The 26,009-nt window shown below is 38.6% G+C and overlaps 1 protein-coding gene across 1 annotated transcript; it reads left to right on the top strand.

The window, feature by feature from the left end:
• The first annotated feature begins 13,825 nt into the window (after nt 1–13,825).
• Nucleotides 13,826–23,643, top strand: LOC104949315 (carbonic anhydrase 4-like). The gene is made up of 8 exons (XM_010775657.1): nt 13,826–14,004; nt 17,196–17,240; nt 18,114–18,278; nt 18,354–18,499; nt 20,150–20,242; nt 20,342–20,408; nt 20,500–20,663; nt 21,397–23,643. Exons 1-8 carry the CDS (start codon nt 13,896–13,898, stop codon nt 21,574–21,576), a joined length of 969 nt encoding a protein of 322 aa, XP_010773959.1. The 5' UTR covers nt 13,826–13,895; the 3' UTR covers nt 21,577–23,643.
• Nucleotides 23,644–26,009: the final 2,366 nt, after the last annotated feature.

Below are 26,009 nucleotides of genomic sequence, written 5' to 3' on the forward strand. Positions count from 1 at the left end.
CCCTTTAGCCCTTTGAATGCATCGGGATTAAGCCAGGATCAATATTTCACATTTCAAACATAGAGTGCCACTTCAGGTTAGATGCCTGGTCGTGAGCAATCGTCCTGTGGTTATGTGCATGACTGACCCAAACGACCTAAGCCCCCTCCAGGCTCCCCCAAGCATCCATATTATAAAAAATATATATATATCCTTCATGCTGTACTGTATGTGTCTATGCTGGATTCCATACTGTTCGACAGTTTAGTTTGCATTTTTAGAGTAAAGAAGTGCTAATAGTTATTTCTACAATGGTAACTGAATGTAATTATTGTAAGACATGTATGGCTTTCTTTTTTTTCCTAGGGTCACAGGTAGATTATAACTTAAACATCCTTATGAAATATTCACTTACAGCCCTGCTTTCTATAAGCAGTCCTAGCCAAGGTATTTTATTCATAGACCACAATCACAAAGTGCTTCAGAGAAAGATGGCAATTATATTGAGAAAAAAAACCCACAAAACAATAATAAAACTAATCTTAAATATAACAACAAAAAGTCACACATAGCCTATGTAGCACAATGGGTGCAGATATTATTCTCACTGAGGTTTAAATAAGTCAAACATGAGTTAATGTTTGGTTATTATCAATGGAAATGACTCTTAGATGAAGAAAATCAGTAAACGGCTGAAATAGAAGCAAAAGCTAATGTGGCCAGTAGTCGGTGTAAAGAACGTTAGGAGAGTTTAAAAATGTATCTGGAAGATATTTAGAAGAAAGAAATGGGTTAACTCAAATGACAGGCATACAGACTAGTATAGTTTACGAATGCTGTTCTTAACATGAATGAAAGCAAAGACGGATGTTTATTGTTCAACAACTGCGTTAAAAAGAACATATGTACAAAAGTAAAAGCAATTTGATCATGTCTTTTTTTATGCAACTATAAGGGAATACATTTGACTGTATCCTGATCACGTAATCCCCGGTGTAACCGATTATTCCCCAAGCGTGCACACTACGGTTTTTTCCAGCTCTCAAAACGTTTGACTCAGGGATTTGTATTTTTGGAGTTGAGCATGCAGCTGTGCACACACTGTAACCCATTTATACAGCTGTCTGCTGTCTGTGTCCTTCTCAGTCAGCAGACTTATGAGGCAGCACTCAGAGACTAGAATGGCTCCAAAAACGGACAGATATCCTGAAGAAAGCAAAACATACCCTGACATTTACTCACTTTCTATTTCTCGTCTCGTGCTTGGTTTTGAACCTTTTCTGAATCTATATTCTGATATAGTGTGATTTGTGTTGTATGTTGGCAGGAAGTATGTACATTTTGAATCGCACATGTATGCTCTGTTTCTGTGAGGATTAACGCAACATTTTGCTTTGTGTGTCCTCAGACATGCTGACGTCAAGACTCCATTTAAATATGTGCGTCAAACATGGTGTGTGAAATAATCCAGTATGATGAACATTCTCAACACTAGTTCTTGTATTGTCACAAGCTGTGCTGTGTTCTAAATGTGATCATCTCCTCCAAACTTGATTAATTCCCCTTAAATCTGTCGATCTGTGCAGGTTTTAAGCTCAAAATCTAAAAACAATAGAGTCATAAATGACGTAAATGGGAACAATGTATTAAATTAAATAAAGTGGGCGAAATAGTTCAAAGTGGGTGCCGTTTGATGTTCCTAAGCAGCACCTAATCAGTGTGTAACAGAAACAAGGTAACCAGGCAACCAATATGAAGACACCCGTAGTGTTAGTTTTCTTTACACAGGCAGAATGTAAGAATATGATTCAGTTTAATTGAACATATTGCGAACAGTAATGTTGTGGTTCAGCCTTCCTTTGTACCGCAGGTTTTACGGATTGATGAAGAAGGAACTGTCAGAGAAAATGTTTAAATTACCCAACACAATGTTTACTTTCAATTTATATAAAACAAATGAAACCATAAGTTACCAATCTTATGACAATGACCTTCAGGGCAAGACATGATTGAGGCATGCAGATCAATTTCTGGAGACTATTATACCTAAATTAAAATGAAAGCTGGAGATGGTAAACTAAATGTGGTTGCCTTGAAATATCGCTGTGGGATAAGGTTTGATGAGTCTAACTAATGGAAGCAATGAAGTGCAACAGTAACTGTTAAAAGAAAAAAAGATTCAAATATCTGCTTAGTCTGGTGGTCCAGCCAGGGAGTTTTCAGACTCAATTTATCTGTTAAGGATAAAAAACAACTCCTGGAGGAATGCTAAGTTATGCAGGATCTAGATATATTCAGGGGAAGCGGTGAAATATGCAAAGAGAATCAGCTCACAGGGGTTAAAAAAATACATGGCTGAGTTTACTTGAAACAGCCTAAATACGAATGAAAAGTAAATACCACATTTGTTAGAAGCTCAAATCTAATTTGGCAGTTATGAGATTAATCTAGACGTATTGACTCGTTATAGTATTGGCTTTGTGATATGTAGCTACAGTGTTATTTCAGTCAATATTAAAGATTATCCTACCCTCATAATTTCATCCGAGCACTTCCCACGTAGTGCCTCTTGTGTGTTATGGATTTAAATGAAATGGTCATCACACTAAGGCCTATCATGATTATTGCACAATTGCTTCCTGTACTTGAACTTCTTGCAATACTTTTGCTAAATTGTTGGATTTCACAATTAGGCGAGATTAATGCATGTCATACAAATGAGGCAAAAGATAAAAGGAACTTAAGTATAGTAATATATTTGTACCTGAAGTCAAGGATTATATATGGAACAAGTTGGTTAGATGGTAGCTATGACTTTTTTTAAATACATATATGACATAGGGGGCAAGATATGAAACAATGCTTTACTGCAGACTATAGCATTAGCATTTTAAAATGGTTTTCAACCAGCTACAAAATCAGTGTTTGTAATTCAACTTGTAATAGTAATTATAAAAACAATACAAATCAAGGTTTTGACACCCCACAGCAGCACACACACACATAATTCAACACGTTCACACTACATTCTCAATAATCTATCTTTAATATCTTGACAATGTCTTAAAATGGCGGTGGTGGTAAATCATCCTTTCATGCCAACAGAGTTCACATATTCCAGAGCTGTGATCCAGTGCACTGTGAAAATACGCAGAATAAAGGTGTTTTTGCAGATATGTTCGCAGTTGAATATGACAAATGATGGTGATTTGCTTCGGGACATGATCACTCACAATTGCCAGTTCAGAAAATTATATCTCACTTTAGTGGGGGCATTGAAAAAAGACAATTGGGCTATCAGGTATTCTGCGTGACAGCGATATACTTCAGCCTGACTCCAGGTGATGTTAATGCTCCTAGCTGCACGGCAGAGGAAAAATGTCTGTTTGCAAGAGCAAGATGCAGAATCTAAAGAAAATGTTTGCAGTGCTTAAGCTCTGCAGACGGAAGTTCAATGATAAAGGGAACGGATAAAGATAGGTCTAACTTTCTAAAATGTGATACTTACAATTAAAGAATCTAAAGTCCCAGCTGCCTCACTGTTGATGTATATATCACATATGGCCAATTAAAAAACACCAACAGTTATTTTGGGGCGAGACATACGGTTCAAGTTACAGAAAATAAAAGGTCACTAGCCCTGATAATGTGTTCACTCCAACTGATTAAAAAATATTTCAAACATTCTGAAAAGGGGTCGACAAATAATATAATTTGGTGCATCTAAAAGGGAGGCTGGCCCAGGTAAAATTGTATTGCATATTAAATATCACTTTTCATCTGATTGTATCTCAAATAAACCTTCCTGTGCAACCAGAATTGTTTGTGTGGGGTTTTTGGACCCTCTAGAATTGGTTCTGCTAATATTTCGTTAGAACAATACAAATTGCGTCCTTATTGACCCAAAAGTTTAGGATTTGTCAGGCAAAATGGAAATGTAGTACAAGATTTGCTACTCAAATGCTGCTGCTCTTTGTTGTGTGTGTTTGTCAATGCATGCGAGTAGAAAGGAAACATAAAAATTACATAATTTACTGCTAACAGAGATATAGCAGGTTATTAGTCAGAGGTAATAAAGGGAAAAAAAGGCTGGTATAAGTTCACTTGCTAATATTGTGCACCAGAAAAACTTAAAATGAAATAAATAAATCAAACCAAGCTTGATCTAACCTTGCCGCCTCCACCACCCCCGTCCACATCCCTGGAAATACTCGGCAGACACCAGGGGTCACCGTGTCTCTGAAAGTGGGAGATTCTCTGTCAGCTGTCAATCTTCATGTAAGCACTCGCAGGGCGCAGCTGGTCAGCTCACCCTTATTTACAGGATGAAATTGAGCTGCCTCCCACTCACCTGTTCCCTTGCTCTCATTGTTATTGCTTAATATGATTGGAAAGTTTCTATAATGCGATATGATGTATTATTTATTCTCTTGAGTTAAACATGACTTATTGAGTGGAGTTTGTCCAGCTTGTACCAATTGACCATTGATTTTAGATTTTTGGTGCCTTTCTCTTCGCTTGAATTGCACATTGCTCAAAGTCAAAACGGCTCATTCAAACAAGACGGAGCCAAAGGAAACAAATGACAGCTTTAAGGTCATCTGCTAACTTTATTCTATAAATCCTGAGACCTCAGATTATTAGTTTTGCCATATTGGCAGTGACTGCTGAGTGCTACGTCTAGAGGCTTGTACAATTAACATACAGCTCCATCCAGCCTCTGGCCTTAGAATAAGTAGCAGGCAATTATAAAAACCAGAGCCTAGTGAGAGCAAAGAGAGTGACACAGCCACATTCTCAATGATATTGAAGTACGAAAAACACTGGAGACGTACAAATTTAATTATTTAAAAATGGACATTTCACCCAAACCTCTAACCAATTGATGAATGACACTGCAGGCACATAAGGCTATTTTATTGTACTAACTGTCCGATTTGTTCTAAAAAAATAAATAATAGTTGTTATTCTCATAAAGGTTACGGATTAATGATATTCATATATGTGTAAGTTATTAGAAGTAAACATTGACCTATTGATTGACCAAACTATTTTGCTTAAATAATGTATTTTTGCCTGATTCTAATGGATACATAGGACATTTTTACATTGTAGATGAAATGTGTAAATGTTATGTATTTGGCCTCTTAAGTGGTGATGTCAATATCGGGATGGCTTTTAAAAAATGAATGTAAGAACTATTTGGAATTCAAACCAACATTGATGTCAAGGTCCATATACTCAATACAAAGTGGTTCGGATAATACCACTTTTAAATTGTAAGAAGTTGTTGATTCTAGACCAGAACAGTTCACTTTCAACATGGTTTGTAAACGACAGATATTTCACTCGTCAAGCACTAGACTACCAAGCCATTAAAACTACTCCGTTTCTTTTGACATCTACAGACCTCAGCATGTGTTTCAAGACATCATACAAATTGGTGTATGTCTCTAGACAAACAAGCGTCCATGCCCTGGAAACATGTCAATATGTGTGTCATCCAACGAGACAGGAGGTGAGAAGAAAGGTCACTCTGTGTGACATCCCAGAACTCATGCTCAAGTTAACTTTCAAAATATCCTACAGTATGACATAAAACTTCAGATGTCGATATACACCCACACCTGTATAACAGTTCACAATACTAAAATAAGACAATGTATAGAGTAAGTCATGTTTGTGTGAAACTATAACAAGATTGAAATTGTTTTGCTATTATTTGCTATTAACACAAATAACAGCTTGGACCACAGAGAAGAAAGGGTATTACCAACGTTTTTACGATACAAGTAAACCATACAAATAGATGTTAATTAACATTTTGTGCCAATCTCTGAATTAGATTTTATAACATGAATGTGGTGACTGCCTCTCAGAACTTTCAGTTTCTAACCCCCCGCCAATACATGAGCGGAGGATTGGTGGATAGCGGCCTGCTAATGTATGAAAAGAAGCTCACTTGTTACTAGTGCCAATTGACTTGCTACTCGTGAAGTCACGTGAAAATGAACATGCTCGAGAATGGAGTAACTGTGCCAAACTGATAGTGCTTGAAGCTCTGAGGATAACGCCCAGTGACTTTGCTAAAGGTTGCCAACAAACATTCAGACACAATGCGGATGATTTCCTCGGGACAATGTGACATAATTGTTTGCCGTCTTATTAGGTCTTAAGATGTCTGTTGTGAGAGGCTTGGCTAATTACATTTGGCTTTCAAGCAGCGTGTTGCATTGTGCATTGACGTGTCTGGAAAGAAGCTGACAAATATTCAATGTCTCATTAATGAAAGAATGTTTTTAAGCTATGGCAGAGCATTCTTTATTCTGCTGCTTTTGATTTATACCATTGTAAAAATATGACACATCAACACGTGCAAAGATGCATGCAGAGTATTCACGCTGACTGTCTGTATCTCCTTATCGGTCACATTAGAAATGATGGCTGTAAAGGTTGTTCCGCAGATTAATTTGAGAGTGATAGACGGATGGACATGAATGAATTTAGAATGAGAATAAACCATTGCTGTCTTTGACTAATCAAGTATGTGACCTTAAACAACAAGTATTTTAAAGCAAATCCTATTTCTTGAATGCTCTTGAGTGCATAGTTTTAATAAACCTCTAAAATGCTACAACACATATCCTACTCTCAGTGGAAATGTACAAGAGAGACCAAAGCATCTTGATAATGTGAGCATGGAAAAATGCTCACAGTAGAGGCTAAGAAAAGGTCACCTTGACAGAAAAGAATTAGAAAATGACAGAAATGTCAGGAGGCATTTTTATTAAAATGCCAATATTTTTGCTATATCAGTCTAAGCAGTTCATCAAGATAAGACCTTTATACTGTTTTGCCTTTCTGTCAAACTGTGGCATTTTCTACCAGCGGAATCATACGGGCTCATTTTCTTTGACAAAGGGGAAACGTTGCCTTTCACACACCTGATATTTACATCTTCCCTTAGAATGCAATGAGCTATGTTGATTTTTTAAGACAGTAATTGGTACTTATTTTAAATCTTCCCAAGGTATGAGTTGTCGAAACCCTGCCAGAAAATATTGAAAATGTGATATTCTGCAGAATCCGGAGTGTGTGTTTTTCTCTAATTCAAACTGTCTAAATGACAGATTCAATCCAAATAACCCACATATGTATCAAATACAAATACCACACACACACACACAATGATTTAGCTTCTAGTTTAATGCAATTTTGTGGTGCTATATGAGCTGCTCTGTTTACCGAATGAGTTATTCATATATTTTATTTCCTTGCAGGTACATTGCAAAATTGATGGAATATGTGTCAAATCGCTCTCTGACATCTGCTCATATTCATCAGCCTCCAAGTCCTTGCATTGGTTCCTTCATTAGAGAGGTGACACAAAACTCCATCAAGACTTGATATCCCCCTAGCACCTGGGCTAAATTGGATTTTAAATAAATGTCAGAGTGAGTTTTACATTAAAATTGGAGAGCACAAATGTAGGTTTGGTATCAGGTTTCAGGCAGAAACATACAGTATGTGTAAGGTAATGTAAAATGAGGTTTCTCTCCAGCGTAATTTGCCATGCGTGGAAACCTCATTGAATGTAACTAAACTATTGCCTCAATGTTTGGTGGTTTTGGGGTTTTCACCACATATTATTTAAACACCTCTTTCAATACATCTGGAACATGTTCTCCAAGGTAACACTATTCAGTTACTTGTAGATTTAAACTATTTTCAAACATTCCTTCATTTCAATATGAGAAACTCAAGAACTGATATTTAGTGCATTTTAGTGGGTTTCTTACATTCGACCAATTACTTCTGGAATGGACCTCTAAATAATGAATTCAAGAATAAGTATTGAAATTAAGTATTTTTTTATGTTAAGCCCAATGAGAAATGGTGCTATACAAATACCCTCGGTATGGCCTAGTTTGGTCAAGAATTTCATGTTTGTCTTGGTAATTATCAGATGAGGAAAGTACTCTGATAACAAAAGGAATACATACACAATTGATACATGTGCTGCTATTTATTCTTTAAAAAAAAAAACCCACTTCTACAGCTAAAATGATTCAAATGAACAGTAACACTGAGCATTCATACCCATGCATATGATGTCCTGTTGCTCAACATAACAGATACACACATGTATCCTTAACTGCTGCTGACATTTCCCTATATAAATGTAGCTGTACCAATGTATGACGTATTTATAGTAATATGACACAAATAGGACAAAAGGTCAAGCTGTGTGGTCATAATTGACATAGGGTGAACATAAATGTATACCATAATTATAAAAGTATATATATATATATATAAAGTAGGCTGCTACCTAACGAGTTCACATGTACAGACTCATAAGTGGCTCTCTACGGATACACTGTCTGGTGAAGTCAGTCTGCTCTCCTAAAGGTCAGTCCAATTACACACTATTCAATTGTTTTAGTTCATGTTAGTTAAACCTGGCCATTACGCACACTCTCTCACGTATGTGTGTGGATTAAAACAATTACCTCGAAGCTCCAAACATATTTAAGTAAATCATCTTCTTAAAATACTCTTTTGAAAATAATGGAATAAAGCACAGTAAATATTGAAGTTACATTTGAGACACACGTATTGGTCAATATGTTCAATTGATGAAACACTATTATTATCCCTGTTTCTTATCTTTTCCAAACCAAGATTTCTGATCAAAGCCATAAAAGACGCAAAAGCAAGATCAATATGTGAGAGTAGTGACCTGATCAATGTCTCGCTGCTCTGCTGATTTAGTATGTTAGTTTCCCAGAGAGGACTCAAATGAATGCTGTATTATACCAGAATAAAAGGTTTAATTGACATGCATGTACTATTTCCATCTTTAGTTATTTAACATACAAACAAGAATACTTCATTATTTTATGAATATTCTAAGTAACAAAGTAGACAAAATAATATTATTCAGGTATTACAGTTATATGATTATTGCTGCAACTAAATATTATATTCATTATCAAATCAATTTGAGAGGCTTTTCCACCATTTTGCAAGTACTTAAAAGATTAAATAATTAGCTAATTATTTAGCCTACTAATCGTTACAGCCCCATCAATGATGAATGAACAATCCTCATAATTGCAGCAATCATGTGTTTGGATGTTTTAATTGTTTTTGGCGATACTTTAGGATCCCAAGATGTAATTATCAACACACATTTGGCACTGCGTTAGAATCAACTCCTAATTGAATACATTTGTTTCCGTGTTTTGCATAATGCTGTTAACACATTTCCACCACCTCTGTTCATTTACTGTCAAAACAAGTCATCTGTGTTAACCCCTTTATCAGCGCTGCACTCAGCACGGCTACAGATAAATCCTCTGACTCTTTCACCATGCTGCTTATCGCTCGCTATGCCAGGATGTGGTCAGAGCAAGCACAGCGAAAAAATGAAATAAAGAAACTTCGGGTTCAGGTTATTCCTAAAGATACGCCTGGATTTTGAATACATTTCCTACTTTATATATTAAATTATTGTATTTGAATTGTATAAATGCTCGACTAACTGACTTATTAAAGTGTGTAAACAACTCCAATTTCACTAAGTGTGATCAATTGATACAGACCGCATCAAGTAGATAACAAAAACCTTATATTTATGAAACTGAATTAATCAGCAAATATTAATTGTTTGATATTTCAAGCCAAATGTCACATTTTGGCTCCAGCTGCTTGGATAAATAAATGTGTTGAATGAGTCATAATATATGATTTGTCGGACAAAATCAAAAGTGATATTACAATGTTTGCGCACATTCAATAGATAATTAAATAAACAAAAGGACTCATCTATTAATGAGATCTGCAGATTATTCAAAAATAAAACCATTAGACACAGCTCTAATATTATGGTTAATTCCTTACCCCCATTAATTCCGATTTCTTAGATTTGTAATGCCAAAAAAGGAATGTTCTAATACAATCAGTGATATTGGTCAAGCTAGTCATCTTCTTCTCTCTGCAACTGAAATGCAGGAGCTTCAGTTTATTAAGAGCATCATTAACTCTAAGGTGTAAACATATTCATATTTAAGTATGCTAATGTGACCTCAGTAAACCTTTGTATGGCATAATGCACCTTTTTTCTGCAACACGTCAATTAAGAGTCTATATTCAGCTTATGTTTGTGTGAATGTGTGTGTGTGACAGACAAAGAGTATGTGTTTTAGTGTGTCGGGGGTGTGTCACAAGAAGAAAACAAATGCTTTATGAGCAGCTCTCCTCCGCATAATTGCACCAACATCATTATTGTTAACACACACTATCAACTATGTCTACATGCCACATAAAAAAATAAAGCCACCTGCGCGCTGTTTTCCACCAATATGCCTTTATAATGAAGACCAATTAAAGAGTACAGGCTGGGAAGAGGCTTGGCGGCAGCAGGATGAATACACTCTGACATGCCTCATGGCTCCGGCATAATTAGGTGAGCAGCATGGAGAAAAGGGCTGAACGTATACCTGACTGCCAGGGAGGAAACGCCACCGACCTTTTTTGAGGTGGGATTAAGATTGGCAACAGTCGCTAGAGAAAATGTTTCCCACAGGGCAAAATAGCTACAGGCGATTTGAGCCACTGGCAAGACACTTTAAAAAAAAATTGTTATACTGCAAGAAGTCACTGTGAATGTTTCAAGAGAACACATTTACAGTAAGTGGGGTAAGTGGACAAAACCTGTGAAACAATAGGTTAACAAGTCAAAGTGTTGTATCTGTTTGGCTTTAGTCGACCCTGGCTGACATTGGGCGAGAGGTTGACGCCCAGGACAGGTTGCCAGTCAATCATAGGCTAACACGTAGAGGCGGAAAAGCATTCATGCTCACATTCACACCTACGGGCAATTTAGAGGCCAATTAACCTAACCTGCATGTCCTTGGACTGTGGGAGGAAACAAAAAGCTCGTGGAGAAAACCCACACAGGCACAGAGGGGAACATGCCAACTGAAATAACTAGAAAGTGAAACAAAAGATACCCTACCAACACGCTGTTAAAGAAAAGAACATCAATTCACAAAGGAATATACAATAGAGCACATTATTGTATTGTATTATACAATACATGCACAATGTATTGTATAATAGATTGTTTGGCGTTCAATGCATTTATGCCACCGACTAACCTTTCAAATAACACTACAATTAAAAATAAACAATATTGACATTATCTATCATCTAAAACTATTGCTTCCATTATGCTTTTGAGCAGAGATGGTGAAAAGAAACCCTTTAGGGAAGTACAGTCATCATTACATCAATTCCCGCATGCCACCAGAGCCCAACAATGTGACACTCCCTAAAATAATCATCAATCAATTATATGCAATGAACATGTTTTATTGATTTTAAATATGTTGTAATATCCAGAGGGAATTGTTAGGAGACAATCACTACCCTCCCCCCGCACGGGATAGTTAACCTGGTAACCCCAGAGACTGTTTTTCAGGCCTCAGGCTCGAAAATGACATTCCCAGAACAAATGACTATATCTTCACTTCTAAAAGGGGTAAATTAATAAAAAAATTCTCAAAGCAATGATACACCTGTGAGTTGGATGTAGAAAAGTCAGAATCAATATAGATGTTTTTATTTTAAAGTAAATTCAGATTGAACATATACAAATATGTAAATGATAGTGTCCGTCCAAAAAAAAACCCATTACTTTTAGTGAAAACCACCCTTGAATGATTGGATGGTAGACTAAAAGCTTTAGGAATGCAAACTATGGCATATAAGTAGTACCCTGTATCAATATTGATGCAAAACAAGTGACATTTGACCTTTTTTAGAGAGATTTAGAAAAAAAAAAAACACTTCTGGGGTCATTTTGGTGCATTTTCCATATATTTGGCCCCCCTCGGTTGATTTTGATGATTGACACCTCTTTTGAATCGGTAGAGCCAATAGAATCGAGGGGAAGTTCCTAAGATCCATCCAAACATTACCCATTGGTGAATAGAGTGATGCAGAATGCCCAAAACCGGAAGCTGTAATACACTCTCGCAGCAGCTAATATGAAATCTCCGTTATTGACATAAATATGAAGATTTTAATGCCATTGAACACAACTTTTGATCAGAAACAGCAAAAGTTAAGACATATTTCGATTTTGCTCCGTAAAGCTACGTGGTGTGATGTCTGGGTTTGTTTCCCCTGCCGCAAGCTCAGTGATGATACTTATACCCCTAGAATCTGTGGAATCTCAGCTTGCTAGTTGATATCTTGTTTGTGCAGATCAGATAAGTATAGAGTGGCGAAGTCCCTCCCCTTCCGGTGGACCTCCATGGGACTTTATATCGGAAAAATAATGTATTGAAGTCAATGGAGAGAGAAAGATTATCTTTCGATCCCGTTTGAATTGTGCCACAAATTACACATATGATGTTTGTCAATTTAAAAGATAATTTTGCAAGTCAAAAAAATTCAAATGTGTCGTAAAACTGTGAAGTTACACATTTCTTTGTGTGAAGCGCTCAATGAACTACAACTCTGGTCTTGCACACGTGGTGACGTGTGCAAGACCAGAGTTGTAGTTCATTGAGCGCTTCACACAAAGAAATGTGTAACTTCACAGTTTTACGACACATTTGAATTTTTTTGACTTGCAAANTTGAGCTAACTTATCCATTAGCTAGTATAGCCTTAGTTAATAGCCTATATTTGTTTTTGTCTTTTGGCTAATTAGCTTTAAACTCGAGGCACTGGTAGCTTAATCATGTCATATTAACTCAGCTTCAAACAAGCCAAGAAAAGCCGGCATAACATGGGACAGTAAAGTGGGAGGTACTGTTATCTGTCGTTCTGAAGTGACTGCCGATGTCCGCACCGCTGTGCGCGAGACGTGGAGGGAGGGAGGGTAGAGAGCGCATCGGAAGTTCACAGTCTAATCTCCCGACCTGATTTTTTATTTTGTATTCAATCAATAGAGTTTTGGAAAGGGAAACTGTGCACAAACAGCAGTAGGCTAGATATATATTCTTTTTTTTATTTTTAAAAAGGGCAGTTTCTCTGTAGGAAGAAAAGCGCAGGGGCTCAAGCCCACTTTGATGTCTGTGTGCACGTGCCTGCTGTTCATATGTCTACCTCCATAGAGGCTGAATCATCATGTTAATGGTTGTCAGCTCATTGCTCTTCTAGATAATCATACATCCTGTTGCGTACACAGCTATATAGGGCCTTTGTTATCATGTGCTTTGACATTGGAACATTCAGTATGTTCCCAATAAGGACCATTCTGTAAAAAGTACTTTTGTTTCTGATAATGTATACTTTTTTTTGCGAAAATAATTAATGCTATTATTATATATTTTCTTTTTTTTTCGAGAGTGTACTTCCCTTGTCTTTGACATTATATTTGTTTTAAAAAGAAGAATGCTTTGAAAATAATGCTTTACAATAAAAATAAAACCACAACAAATGTTCAATGAAAGACATAATTGCTGTCAAAGTTGTCAAGTGCTACTTTAAACATTAAAGCAAGCTGGTAAAATATGCTAATCTCATAAAGCATAGTGCCAGTGTGAAACAGAAGGACTCTAACCTTTAATGTGAAGGAACAAGAGGAGGGGGTTCAGTCCTCCTATAAGGATATCACTCTCTCTCTCTCTGAGGGCCACCTTGCCTTACCTGTGGAGCCTCAGGCTGCATTAATGATTAACACCATCAGAAACACCGCCCTCTCACAGGAAGGGTTTCCATCAACACCATGCCAGCAATGATTGCATTATTAGATGTGGCTCCTGCACACCGGGAGCATTGGGCCCCCCTCTTATCAGCGGAGAGCTTTATTAGAGGCGATGCCCGAAGAGGGAGGGGCCACTCTTTCTTTTCCTGTCGGGGTATGGTGATAGATAAGTATAAGACCCCCTGCAAGAATGCGATCACATTGGAACAAACAGTCATTGTGTTTCCTTGCCTCCAACATGCAGCAACTGATCCTGCCCGCTCTGCTGGCATCCTGCTGGACCCTCTGCTCAGGAGCAGGTGAGTGCCTCATCCAGAGCTGGGAAATATGTCTTTATTCCTCTCCTACACAAAAATGTTCAATGTTGTTGGTTAATTAATGTGAGTAATTTATCTTTTAATACAAGCATTTCTTCTGCCGAATTTGTTGTCATGTTTCTTATAATTTTATTCAAAATATGTGATGTTGGTTTACATCAAAGCATGCAGATGCAGGGGATACATGATTTATATCCGAGTTAACACGCTATTTGATTTTGCGCAATACACATCAGAGCAATTCACATTTGTGTGCATTAATAAATCAGAACGACAACAGCAGGTGAAGTTGCTTTTTACCAGTTGTTTTCAACCGTGCTAGGCACTTCGTTCAATTAGAAAGTTGATTTATTGCGGAATCCCGAGATTCAATGATAGAAATCCGAAAAGACATTGAGAGAGATGATCTGCCAAAAAAAGATCGTTAACCAAAGATCAGCAGCTCAAAAACCGCCTTCGTGACGCACACACACCTGCCCTGTCCATCCCACTGATCTGTGTGCGACGCGCATATAGATGCAACCTGCCGTCTAAGCTCCATCTTCAAGGAGACGAGTGGATACAGGGATCCTGGATCAGCTGAGCCAAAAGCAAAAGCAGGCAGACCCGACCGAGCTGCTGAGACTCTCTCAGTCCCGACACAGGTCTCTCTCCCTCTCTCTCTCTCGCTCTCTCTCGCTCTCCCTCTCGTGCACCTGCTCTTCTGCACACTGAACCAATGGCAGACATTTGGGTCCTCGCTGCCGCAGAGAGACGCGCCGAGCTGCTCTCGCCAATGTCTCCACATTCACAGCGGGGGGTTGTGACTTATTAATTAGACAGAAAAGCCCAGAGGTTTGGAACCGACACTAATAGAGTAAATTGTGAGTAAGTAATGACTGGCGGCTGAGGAAGTGACGAAGCTCTTTGGTCGTTGTTGGAGCGATTAATTATTAGTCATGTTAACTAATGCGCACACTTGGAAGAAAATGTCACAGGCTTTCTCGTGCGTCTTTCGATTGAATCCCAAATATTTTCTTCTTTTAATGTGTCTTTTCAATAATATAATCAAATTAGGTGTAGTAAATTATCTTGCTGTCAGCCCAAGACACATTATGTAAAAACCTATGTGACGCAAAACAATGTCAACTATTTTGGCAGTATTTTTTTTGTGGAAAAGCTCCAGTTGACACTATTACTCAATGTGCGCTCATCATGCAGTGTTGAGGAGGAGCATCGCTGCGCCTCCAAACTGCAGCGCCTTGGCAGAGCTACAGTATGCCTATGCCTAATGCTGCAGTGTCTTTTAGAGAGGCTTCTGAGTTTTTGGGGTAAAAAGGAAACATTTTCAAACAATCCATGCTTTTTTTTGTGATGGCATTGGCAAAAAAAAAGACCGAGTGTAAACCAGTCCTCTTGTGGGAACCCTAAACCTCCCATCTCGAAGTTGGAGAGCCGTTTTGGCACACAAAGGACTGGCAAAGGGTTTCAATCTCTCTCTTTTTTGTAAGTGTGTATGCCGCCTCCACAGCTCACAGTGTAGCTCGTGCGACACAATGGTATTTAAAACCTCCGTCTGTCTCCGCCGCGCGCACGCAGACAGCCTATTGGTTTTCCTTGCACTGCCTTTTGTTTTCTTCTTCACAGTTTCCTCACTTTGCTCTCTTGGCAGAGATCTCAGATTCATTGAAACACATTCATATTGTTCGTTTGCGCTACGGCTCACGGAGATCATAGCCCGGCGCTTATTGGTCAAGAATTGTGCGGACAGAAATCTGATTGGCTGAGAGAAATACGCGCCACAGCAAGTCGTAAAAATAGATATTTCTACTCACAGACAGTACAAGTAAAATATAATACCCCTACATGATAAAATAATATGTATACTGTCACACTATCACAGTTATCAGATGTACATTATGTATTACTATGATTTACAGAGCATGAATAAAAGTATTATTCGACTTTAGTATACACATTTTTTTTGCATCAACCAAAACTTAAAGTACCATGGATAGAAATACATTAAATATATATATCATAAGTATTTTATTGTTGGGTTTTTAGTTATTTACTCATTGATGGTTTAATCACTTAAATGTTGCAGCTAGTAAAGTGATCACATTTTTATATTGTATGTCTGATTTTCCAGAGGAAATAGTAACTAAAGCTGTCAAATACTTGAATGTTGTAAAGTATAAAAATGATGAGCCGAATAAAGTATAAATAGGTCAGATTTGTACTAATAACAGATCTCTGATTTTAGGATTTAGAATTATAAGATTCATCTTCAGTTGTTTGTTTGCAAATCCTTCAAAAATAACAACAATATAATCGAATACATTTGCATCTCTTTATTCCCGGCCACCAGTACCTTGAGTGTTGGCACCAGTGAATACAATGTGAATGTTGGCCCCCCTGCTGTATTTATATTCAGTAGGCATTATCACGCCAGAACAGGAGGTAAAAGCTAACCAACAAAGAAACAAAACAGAGACTTCCTTCACACAAATGGGGAGAAGTCCTCACACCAATAACAGAGCGGGAGACTTTGCTCATATTTTTTCAATGGAATGTATGTTTTTTTATAAATATTTGATTTCTTAGATAGATGCAGATATTTGTTTCAGAGTACGGGGTGGAATCATGCAAACCAATTGTTAAATATTAATAAACCTCGAGACAAACATGTGACAATGGGTGTTTATTTTGATAGCACGAAAAGATAAAGCACAGACAGCTACTTTCTTGTGTATAGGAAGACAATTCCTTTGTATAGGGGGTTTTGTATGGCCGGTAAAAAACGCTTACTTAAAGCAACATGAGAACAATCCACTGTTTGCAGTAAGGAGAACAAATCAACTATAAATATAAGGTCACATTTGTAAATACACATGGCAACCCAGCGGGACAGTGTATATGTTCATCACAATAGGCTCGCTCAGGCGTGCTTGTGTCACACAGAGGTTATCAGTGCATGCTGACTGATACTGTGTATGTGTATGTGTATGTGTATGTGTGTGTGTGTGTGTGTGTGTGTGTGTGTGTGTGTGTGTGTGTGTGTGTGTGTGTGTGTGTGTGTGTGTGTGTGTGTGTGTGTGCTGATGCTAGTATGACTTAATATTGTAAGTAAATCATATAAGTGTCACTTTTTGCTGTGACATTTCTACAATTTCCCATTTTCTGTGTTTCAGATTGGTGCTATCAGTCGCAGTTCAGCTGTGATCATCCTTGCAATGGTAAGATTTTTTAAATAGGATAAGTGAAGAATTGTTTGATTATGATAAAACTTTATTTATATAGTGGTTTTAAAAGCTAATTACAAAGTAATTCACACATGAGATAAAGCAACCACAAGTACAAAACAAATTGTAATGTAACATTTAAGTGAAATATAGAAAAAATGCAGCACAGAATAAAACACTTTGAGAAAATAACTCTGATTTGGCTGAGTTTGGAGTTGTACTGACATGCAATACTTATAGAGTTACAGTTATGTTATGATGATGCAAAAAAACATAGAATATGCTGTTGTTTGCAATTGAAAAAAGATTGAAACTTGCTATTTTGTAATTGAAATATTTAATCTAAAGGGGAAATGGAGAAGACTATGGACTGATCCATGTGGTACTCCAATAATACATTTGGTGGTTGAGGATTTACAGTCCCTGAGATGGCACTCAACATGTTGTGCTCCAAAAAAGTAATTAAAGAATCTCAGGAACAATGGGTCTTTCCAGGGTCTTTTCGCTTTATGTGATATAAAGTGACTGAACTTGTGGTGCTTGGTGACAAAAACCTTTTTCCTTCTATTACAAAACCAACCAGAAGGAACTCTATCCTATATGGGTGAAAGGCTCTTGCCAACTTGTACCATTATCTCCAATACTTGGATGTTTTTAATGATGTCAGGAATTCTTTCTTGAATGTTGTTGTATTATTGTTGTATTGTTTTAAGTGTCGGACCCCAGGAAGAGAGGGGATCCTTAATAAACATAAACATAAATACTTGGCAAATCACAACAGCAATTTAGACTATAAGTCAGAACAAAATTATCTGTTTTGATTTTAGGGTTGAATGTCCCTTTAAATTTGTATTTTTCTTGTTTTAGGCCCAGAGAAGTGGAACCACGCAAACAGCAACTGTGAAGGAAAACAACAGTCGCCCATCAACATCGTCACCAGAAAGACTTTAAAGGATGAGAGACTGACTCCTTTCAAGTTTGATAACTACCAGCAGATCTTCAGAGGCACGATCAAGAACAACGGCCACTCAGGTGAGCATATGTTCCATCAGATAGCCTTCAATGCAGTTGAGCTGCTATGTGACTTTTGGTGTTTGTCTTCTACAGTTCAGGTGGGAGTTCCTCACCTGAGCACCGTCTCAGGTGGAGGCCTGCCAACCAGCTACAAGGCGGTGCAGTTCCACCTGCACTGGGGCAACAACGGGGGGCCCGGCTCCGAACACACCATCGATGGAGAGCAGTATCCCATGGAGGTATATTAACCTTAAAAACACACACAGCTTGTCTTTAGAGAAGGTTAAGGATCAGGTCTCTGTTCCTGTTTTTATTGTACAATGCCTTTTTATGCTGCTGCAACACAAACAAATAAAGTACCATCTTATCTCTTATCTTATCTGAATGGATTAAACATTTCATATGTGAATATACTGTAAATTCTATATTTTTCTCTCAAAAGAAAATGAGTGCATTAGTCCACCTTTCAATGCTGACTTTCCTACCTGACTGTGGCTCCCAGCCTCAAGCCCATTCATTCCTACTCAATACATTAATATTTAAAAAGAGGGCAAAGATATATTGCTGTAGCTTTTGTTTTTTTACAAAGGCTTGAGTATTGTTTTGTTTGGAGCTATTTTCTGCCATAGATTCAGCGATTTAGTGAGTATTTATAGCAGCAGAAATGTGTATAAAGGGTTGACTCATGCTGAAGGAACAGTGTTATGATCTGGCACAGATGAATAAGATATTTCAGGCTTTGGATAAACAGGCATGTTTGCACAATAGCTTTGGTCTTCAAGTAATTTGTTGAGAATAAATAATATACTTAAAGGTGTCCTATCATACAAAATGCACTTTTTGATGTCTTGACTCTTTATACATAAATATGTGTCCCCGGTGTGCCAGGGAACTCACAAAGTGCCACTCTCTTTTTCTCCATACCCACATCTCTAAAAACGGGGGTACAATGGAGCTGATCCAGATTTGCGTCCGATATGACGTAATATCGGAAATGCCGACCCACAGCACTATCACCCACGGCCCTATCAGAAACGTCGCTATCAGAAATAATGCGCGACGTGTTTTGGACATGATATGGTCTTGGTTTACATTAGCAAGCATCGCTAACACTCACAGCTAACCTGTACTGGAGAGAGTAGCCTATGTGTAAAAAAAAGCAGGAAATAAAAAAAGGAACTCACCTTGTGGTAAACCCGCAAGACAATAAGCATTTAAACTCCATACTGTTTCAGAAATAATCCTTGAAGTGGTTTGGAACATGATATGGCGTTTAATCACGGCATGCATTTAGCTACATCGTCACATAACTCACAGTGTGCCTCGTGCCTGCTGTTCAAAATGGGGCGGGGCCAGCAGAGAATCAGCCATTCTCTAACAGGGCTGAAATAGAGGGCTATCAGGTATTTTGAGGTGTTAGGTATTTTTAGCAAAACACGTTAAAGATATGTTTTTTTATATATTTGTATATATCTGATAGTATGATCGGAGATCTTTCATATTTAAATGGTCAAAATTACCGATTGGGCCTTCTCTCACAGTCAGATAGAAAACTGATTCACTTGAACTGATATGTCAAGTGTTCAATTCTTAAAGCATGGAATCTACTCAACAAACTAAAAAGGCACTTATAGAGAGCATGAAAAAAAGTCAAATATACGTATGAGAGATGGAATTGGGATCCACTCGAAAATGTTATGTTATTCTTTGACCTATACAACATCCTTCCACCAAGTTTTTTATGAAATAGGTCTAGATGTTTTTCTGTAATTCTGCAAACAAACTTAAAAACCAAACCAAAAATGTTGGGAGAGGCACTCCTATTTTACACACACTGTTAAACATGTCTTTGTTTGAAAGTGGTGACATCAGTAATTTTGTCTCCACAGCTGCACATTGTGCACATGAAGCACCATTACATTGATCTGACAACAGCCCTTTCAGACCCAGAGGGAGTCGCAGTCCTTGGGTTCTTCTACGAGGTAACCATTTGAAATCCTGTATCCTTGAGATCAATCTGTTTTTACAGAACCGACTATGTTAGGATGACACAGTGCTGAAATGTGAATTTATATTTCCAGAAGTCGAATAGGGCAAACCGAAAGTATGAACCCATCATCAATGCACTACGAAGCATAAAAAATGCAAGTAAGTTGTTAAGTTCAATTATAAGCAAGTAAAGAATTCTGGCTGTTCAGCAGTGATGCCAACAATTTATCTGTGGCTTTTCTGTTTTCAGATGGCAACACTTCTCTGCTTCCCGTCTCCCTGGCACAACTCATCCCAGCTGAGCAGAATCTGACTAGCTACTACCGCTACAAGGGCTCTCTGACCACTCCAGGCTGCACTGAGGCTGTGGTTTGGACCTTGTTTGAGAGTCCCATCCCTCTAAGCATGGAACAGGTTAGCATTAAGACTTCAATCTGCAAACTTGCTTAAAGGTCTCCTATTACACTATTTTTAGGCATATAGGTTTCAGATATATAAATATATATAGAAAAACATGTCTGAAGTGTTTTGCTCAAAATACCAAACTGATTTTGCATGATAGGAGAACGTTAAAACATTCCTGATCTCTAACTAAACATTTCTACTGTGTTCCTTCTCATAATGACCATGTAATAATTGAAGTATAATGAATAGGCTAGATTAAAATATTCCAGGGTCCCAGTATTTCATCACCTTGTCCTTGTCCTGAAAAAAAAAAGAACCTCTGCTTGAGCTTTTGCTAGGTTCCTATAACTTTTTTAGTGGAATACTGTTTTTTTTTTACCTCATTGTGCCCCTGTTGGAGAATTAAAAGGTGGAATGTGATGGAATTTGGTGGACCTCATAGACATCTAAAATGTGACAAGGGGCCCCAACAAGACACTGCTCTTTTGTAAGCAGTCACATACCATACAGTTGGGGAACCACTGGTCAGCAATGTGTGGTATTTCATAACCATTCATAAAACCTCTTTTATAACTTTTTGTAATCAAAGCTGTCAGATAAAGATAATTGAGTAAAGAGCAATGTTTCCCTCTGTAGAAGAGTGAAAGGTATAAAGCAGTGTTAAATACACAAAGAAAGTACAAGAAATACAATATTGTACTGACATTTAGACCCGTTGTGTCCATCTTCTATCTTCCTCCAGTTGCGGGCGTTCTCTGAGCTCAAGTTTCACGATGGAAACTCGATGGTAGAGACCTTCAGGCCGGTCCAGCCCCTGAACGGTCGGCAGGTGTTCCGGTCGGGAGGCGCAGTGATCCTGGCCAGCTCCGCCCTCCTGATGGCCACCATCGCCACGGCCTTGGGACTATCCCAACCCAACTAAAGCGAAGCATTCCATGCTGCACTGCGACATCCATGAACAAAATTAGTTCTGTATCACTCCTCAGCTGAACCCCGGTTTGTAACATCCTCATCGCATGGTAGCTAAGATGATAGACCACGTCGTAGTGCAGGCAAGACTTACAGTGTTCCCCTCTTACAACACAAATGACCAGGCGTTTCAGGAACGTCTTACGAATGGTGCTGTAAGGGTTCGATCAGCATTCATGCATGCATAGCGAAGTCTCATTTCAGCATAGTGAATGTGCCATAAAGCAGGTTACGAAGCACTCAAACTGAATTCAAACGTAACATCAGATCCCTGAGTCATGCACTCATTTTACACAGCGTCATCCTACACCAGCAAACACTCGCACACTTTAGACCGCACACTCCTTGTCCAATGTCAGGTACATTTAGCCTCTGTTTTATGTTAGTGCCAGTGGCCAATGTTTGTGCCAATGTCAGCCTCACAAGCCGCACGTGATGTGCAGTTCTCAATGGGGCGTGTGAATGGCACAGAGCTATTAATAGCAGAACTGAGTCAAATAAACAAGCTCCATTTCAAAGCCAGCGGTCAAAGGAGTCAGCAGATTGGCTTCTCTTTCAAAGTCCAGGCGCGCACGCCGAGGCCGGCAGGTGAACCCGTGCAGCCACTCAGTCAGCAGTTGGTCTGGGAAAAGAGGGAGGTTAAGGGGTGTGAGGTCTTGCATTTCTTCATGGGAATGCAGTGTCAGGCACAGAGCTGCAGTCTTTTACCTATATAAGTCAGAAGCCATGTTAACACCTGGCATTAACATGCGCATCAAGTGATCTGATCACACGTGGAAAAATCCAATGCGTCAGTTCATACCAACAACAACGTCAAGCAGCATGATACACGCATGGTATAACGTAATTTCTCCCGTGTGTTTTTGTAGAACATTTTTGCTTTTGAAATCAATACTCATTGGAAATTCCTCCTAGTCAAAGATCTTGAAGTGTTTGACCCCTTGTCAGCAATTAGTCTTCTAGTATGAGAACAACAACAACAACAACAACAACTGTAAGCCTCCCGATTATTAGAAAGAAAGTTTTGAGTGAACAGTACGACTTTAAAAGTTGTGATAATTAACCTTGCTTTAAAAATGTGGACTGAGTGATTAAATCTTAATGAGTCTTCAATGCATCTTGGGAGTAGTCAACCCTGTACTTAGAGTTGATCAATTGTGATGGGATCACCAAATAACGCATGTAAGCGCCAGGTGTGAACAGGGCCTTTACTACTAACACCTGGGACAAATATGAAGCTGCAGAGAGGCTAATGTGTATGCTAATCAAGGTAGGGCCAGCCTGGTTTCAGGGAGAAGAGAAGATCATCTGTGGTGCGAGGAAACAGTTATCAACCTGCACATTAAAAATAAAATCATTATTTGTATATACATCTCGAACACTTGCATGACCCTGCATGTCTTGATGTTCCAGTTAGTGAGCTGCGTGAACATGGCTGCTTGAGTTAAGTGGCACACACACAAAACTGTGCTTGCCAAATTCATACACACTCAGGCACTTGATTTCCCATGTTTGACCCATGAAGTTCAGTGAGCTTATTTTAACGAACATGTGACTGCGTTCATGGCTTGTATTACAGGGTGTCGGATGCACTGAATGTTATCGACTGTGAATGACACCACACTGAGTTCTCACTCATGTATTAAGGAGGACATGTTATGTATTCTATAGTCAGAGATCTGAGAGCAAGTATTTATGAGAGGATCAAGCAGGGAATCTGTATATTTTCCATTGTTTCATAAGGAATCAAGTTATCTTTCTATGCTGTGTCATTGTTCACAATATGTATTTATGTATTGAATGTGTATATTGATATGAGATGCACAGTTATTGTAATTTATGTATTTCAAAGTTGATATATGAATGCTAACCCATATATGAAGCATCAAGTTGTCCAATCGAGTTTACTTATGCTGTCAAAATGTATGAGATTGTCAGGTTGTAATGCTTAAAAGTGTCATGAATATTATGGAGAATGTGTTCCAACTGAACAAAAGCAATAAAAATACTTACATACCTTTTTAATGACAGTCTCTGTTGCTTGCACACGCACAATACAAGCAATATGAACCAGTGATCAAAACAGTGTTTAGCTTCAGTGTCAGCCCTGCATCTCTGCTTCCGCACTGTGAAAACTGATACCTGAACACACTCTGTTGGCTCTGTTGTTTGTCTGCTGGCTCAGACACACAGACAAGCTTCTCACTTTTCACGTCTGATTCCCCTTCAGCCTGTTAGGAGAGTCTGAGGGCACACAGATCTCTATCCCTTAATCCTTTTCTAATTGACTTGTTTTTGATATTATAGAGACTGTTGTGGCCCAAGTGCACACATAGCTGAGTAATACACGGTTGCATCATAGATCTCTATGCTTAAAACACCTAAAAGTCTATACACAAAACACTGTCCTCTAAGATAGATTGCAGGTGTTTTTTTTTTTACTTTATTCCCTTCAAGTTATATCCCCTACCCCCTTATTTTGCTTTTCTCTCAAAGTCATTAAGGAATAAAAAGGCTTATTGTGATGGACAGGCTTAGGAAGACACCAGCCCTTCACAGAGACACGCACGAAGACAGAGTTCAGACAAAAGCTTGAATGAAAGCCTCTCCTTCATTCCCCGGCCCGGGCCTCTATTGCTTCTCCAGTTAAGCATCAGGACAGACCGGTGATCAAAGGGTGGATCCTTCATATCTATTAGGGTTACCTTGGTCTTCTAGTCAGGCTTCTAGGAAAGCACCCATACAACCTCACTATCTCCTAAATCTACCTTCAAATGCCCCATGTCCCTGGGGTCTCCGGGACAATGGGCACCATTCTCCGCAGTAGAAACCAGAGGCATCCTCATATTGAAAGTGACCCTTTCTGAAACCCTCACAGCAGCCCATCAGATATCCAGCTGCAGTTAAAGGTCACTGGGCCGCTCTTTGTCCATGTGTTCAAGAGAAAAACAAACAGTGTCACCTTTAGTGGCTCTCTATGGTCCCTTTCACGCATGCACTGCAAGCGTGACATGATTTGAATGACATGGAAACGCAAATGTTCGAAACCGTTCAATAGAAGCTCCCTGTAGTCTGTTCCTATTTCAACCCATTTTGAAGGGATCCACTAATTTGCAATTGCCGTTGATGACGTTTCTATCGCTGCTGGCTAAAACTTAAATAAGGGTAATTTACACACAATTGTAACAAAATAAAGAGACAACAAATCAGGAACTTCTGTTAATGTACATTATCCGAAAGATTCAAGGTTCAGCAAGAAAACTGACCAAATTCCAAACGTAAAGTTGTTTTGCGTACAGGGTGGTGCCTCCTCTATATAGGTCCATAGGTCCTATCCCTTCCTTAAACTTACCAAAGTATTTCCAGTAAGTGGGAAGGCTTCTGAAACGCCCAATCTCCTGTTGTGTGCTACATGTGAAAGGAAACTCTGGACAATGTGCTGACCTTCTTCTCTGGACATTGTCTGAAGTTCATATGAGAAAATGGCTCTGTGATGTCCCTTCTTCTTGCATCATGAACGGTCTGTTGATGGAGGCTACATTTTTGTTTAAGAGCCGAGCTGTCAGCAAGGGATATCAGTGGCCCAATGAACTTTACTCTAATTCAATGATTCACCTTATTGTGCTGCCAGTGATATATATCTCATAGAGGTGTCTGCCAGCAATGGCGGTCATAATGTAACGTTAGCCAACTGTGAGGAAAGACTCCTCTCCTGCTACGTCATGTGGCAGCACACAGCAGCTAGCCAACAACAGGGAAGCTGGAGGAAGCAATCTACCAAGGGCCAAGCATTCATTTCCTCTTCAATTGAACTCAGACGAAATAGGCTATGAGCAGAATGTTGCTTTGTCCTTTAGCACACAAGGGCTTTCATTCAAGAGAAACTGCAGCAAAGCAGCAGGGGACCATTAACTGCTAATATATTTGTTAGTAGCTATCACAGCACAGACACTGTTACAGCCATTAGCATACATTTCCCATCAGTGGAGATGGGAGTCATCTATATACAGCAGCTGACCGGTTTACAGACACAGATTTAGCAGTTGCTGTAATCTTCCCTCCTGTCCATCCTGGCCCTGAAGGAATCCTCTACTAACATGATTCTAGTGTTCGTGATGGTGAACAAAATTCACCCCTTTCATTCTTTTAAAAATATATTAAATATCCAACCAAAACAAATATAACTAATTTCGTAAATCAAGTCAAATGTGCGCCTTCCATGTGTTTTTATTATATATTATACTTCAGGTTTATTACCTCTACCTTTCTTTTGTGTAAAGGGAACACTCAAACAACAAAAAGAGGGGATTTTGCAATAAATACATATTTAATATGACAATGAAGAGACCAACACACTAGCACAATTATTGTGTACCGGCACATTCT

Source organism: Notothenia coriiceps, unplaced genomic scaffold (genome assembly GCF_000735185.1).
Source record: "Notothenia coriiceps isolate Sejong01 unplaced genomic scaffold, NC01 NC01_scaffold00015929, whole genome shotgun sequence".
Lineage (NCBI taxonomy): Eukaryota > Metazoa > Chordata > Actinopteri > Perciformes > Nototheniidae > Notothenia > Notothenia coriiceps.

Bases quoted from the DNA above. Each gene is read 5' to 3' on its own strand.
- LOC104949315 (XM_010775657.1), top strand. From the start codon at position 13,896: ATGCGATCACATTGGAACAAACAGTCATTGTGTTTCCTTGCCTCCAAC. The intron at 14,005-17,195 runs GTGAGTGCCTCA...TCTGTGTTTCAG, and splicing joins GACCCTCTGCTCAGGAGCAG to ATTGGTGCTATCAGTCGCAG. The intron at 18,500-20,149 runs GTATATTAACCT...TTGTCTCCACAG, and splicing joins GAGAGCAGTATCCCATGGAG to CTGCACATTGTGCACATGAA.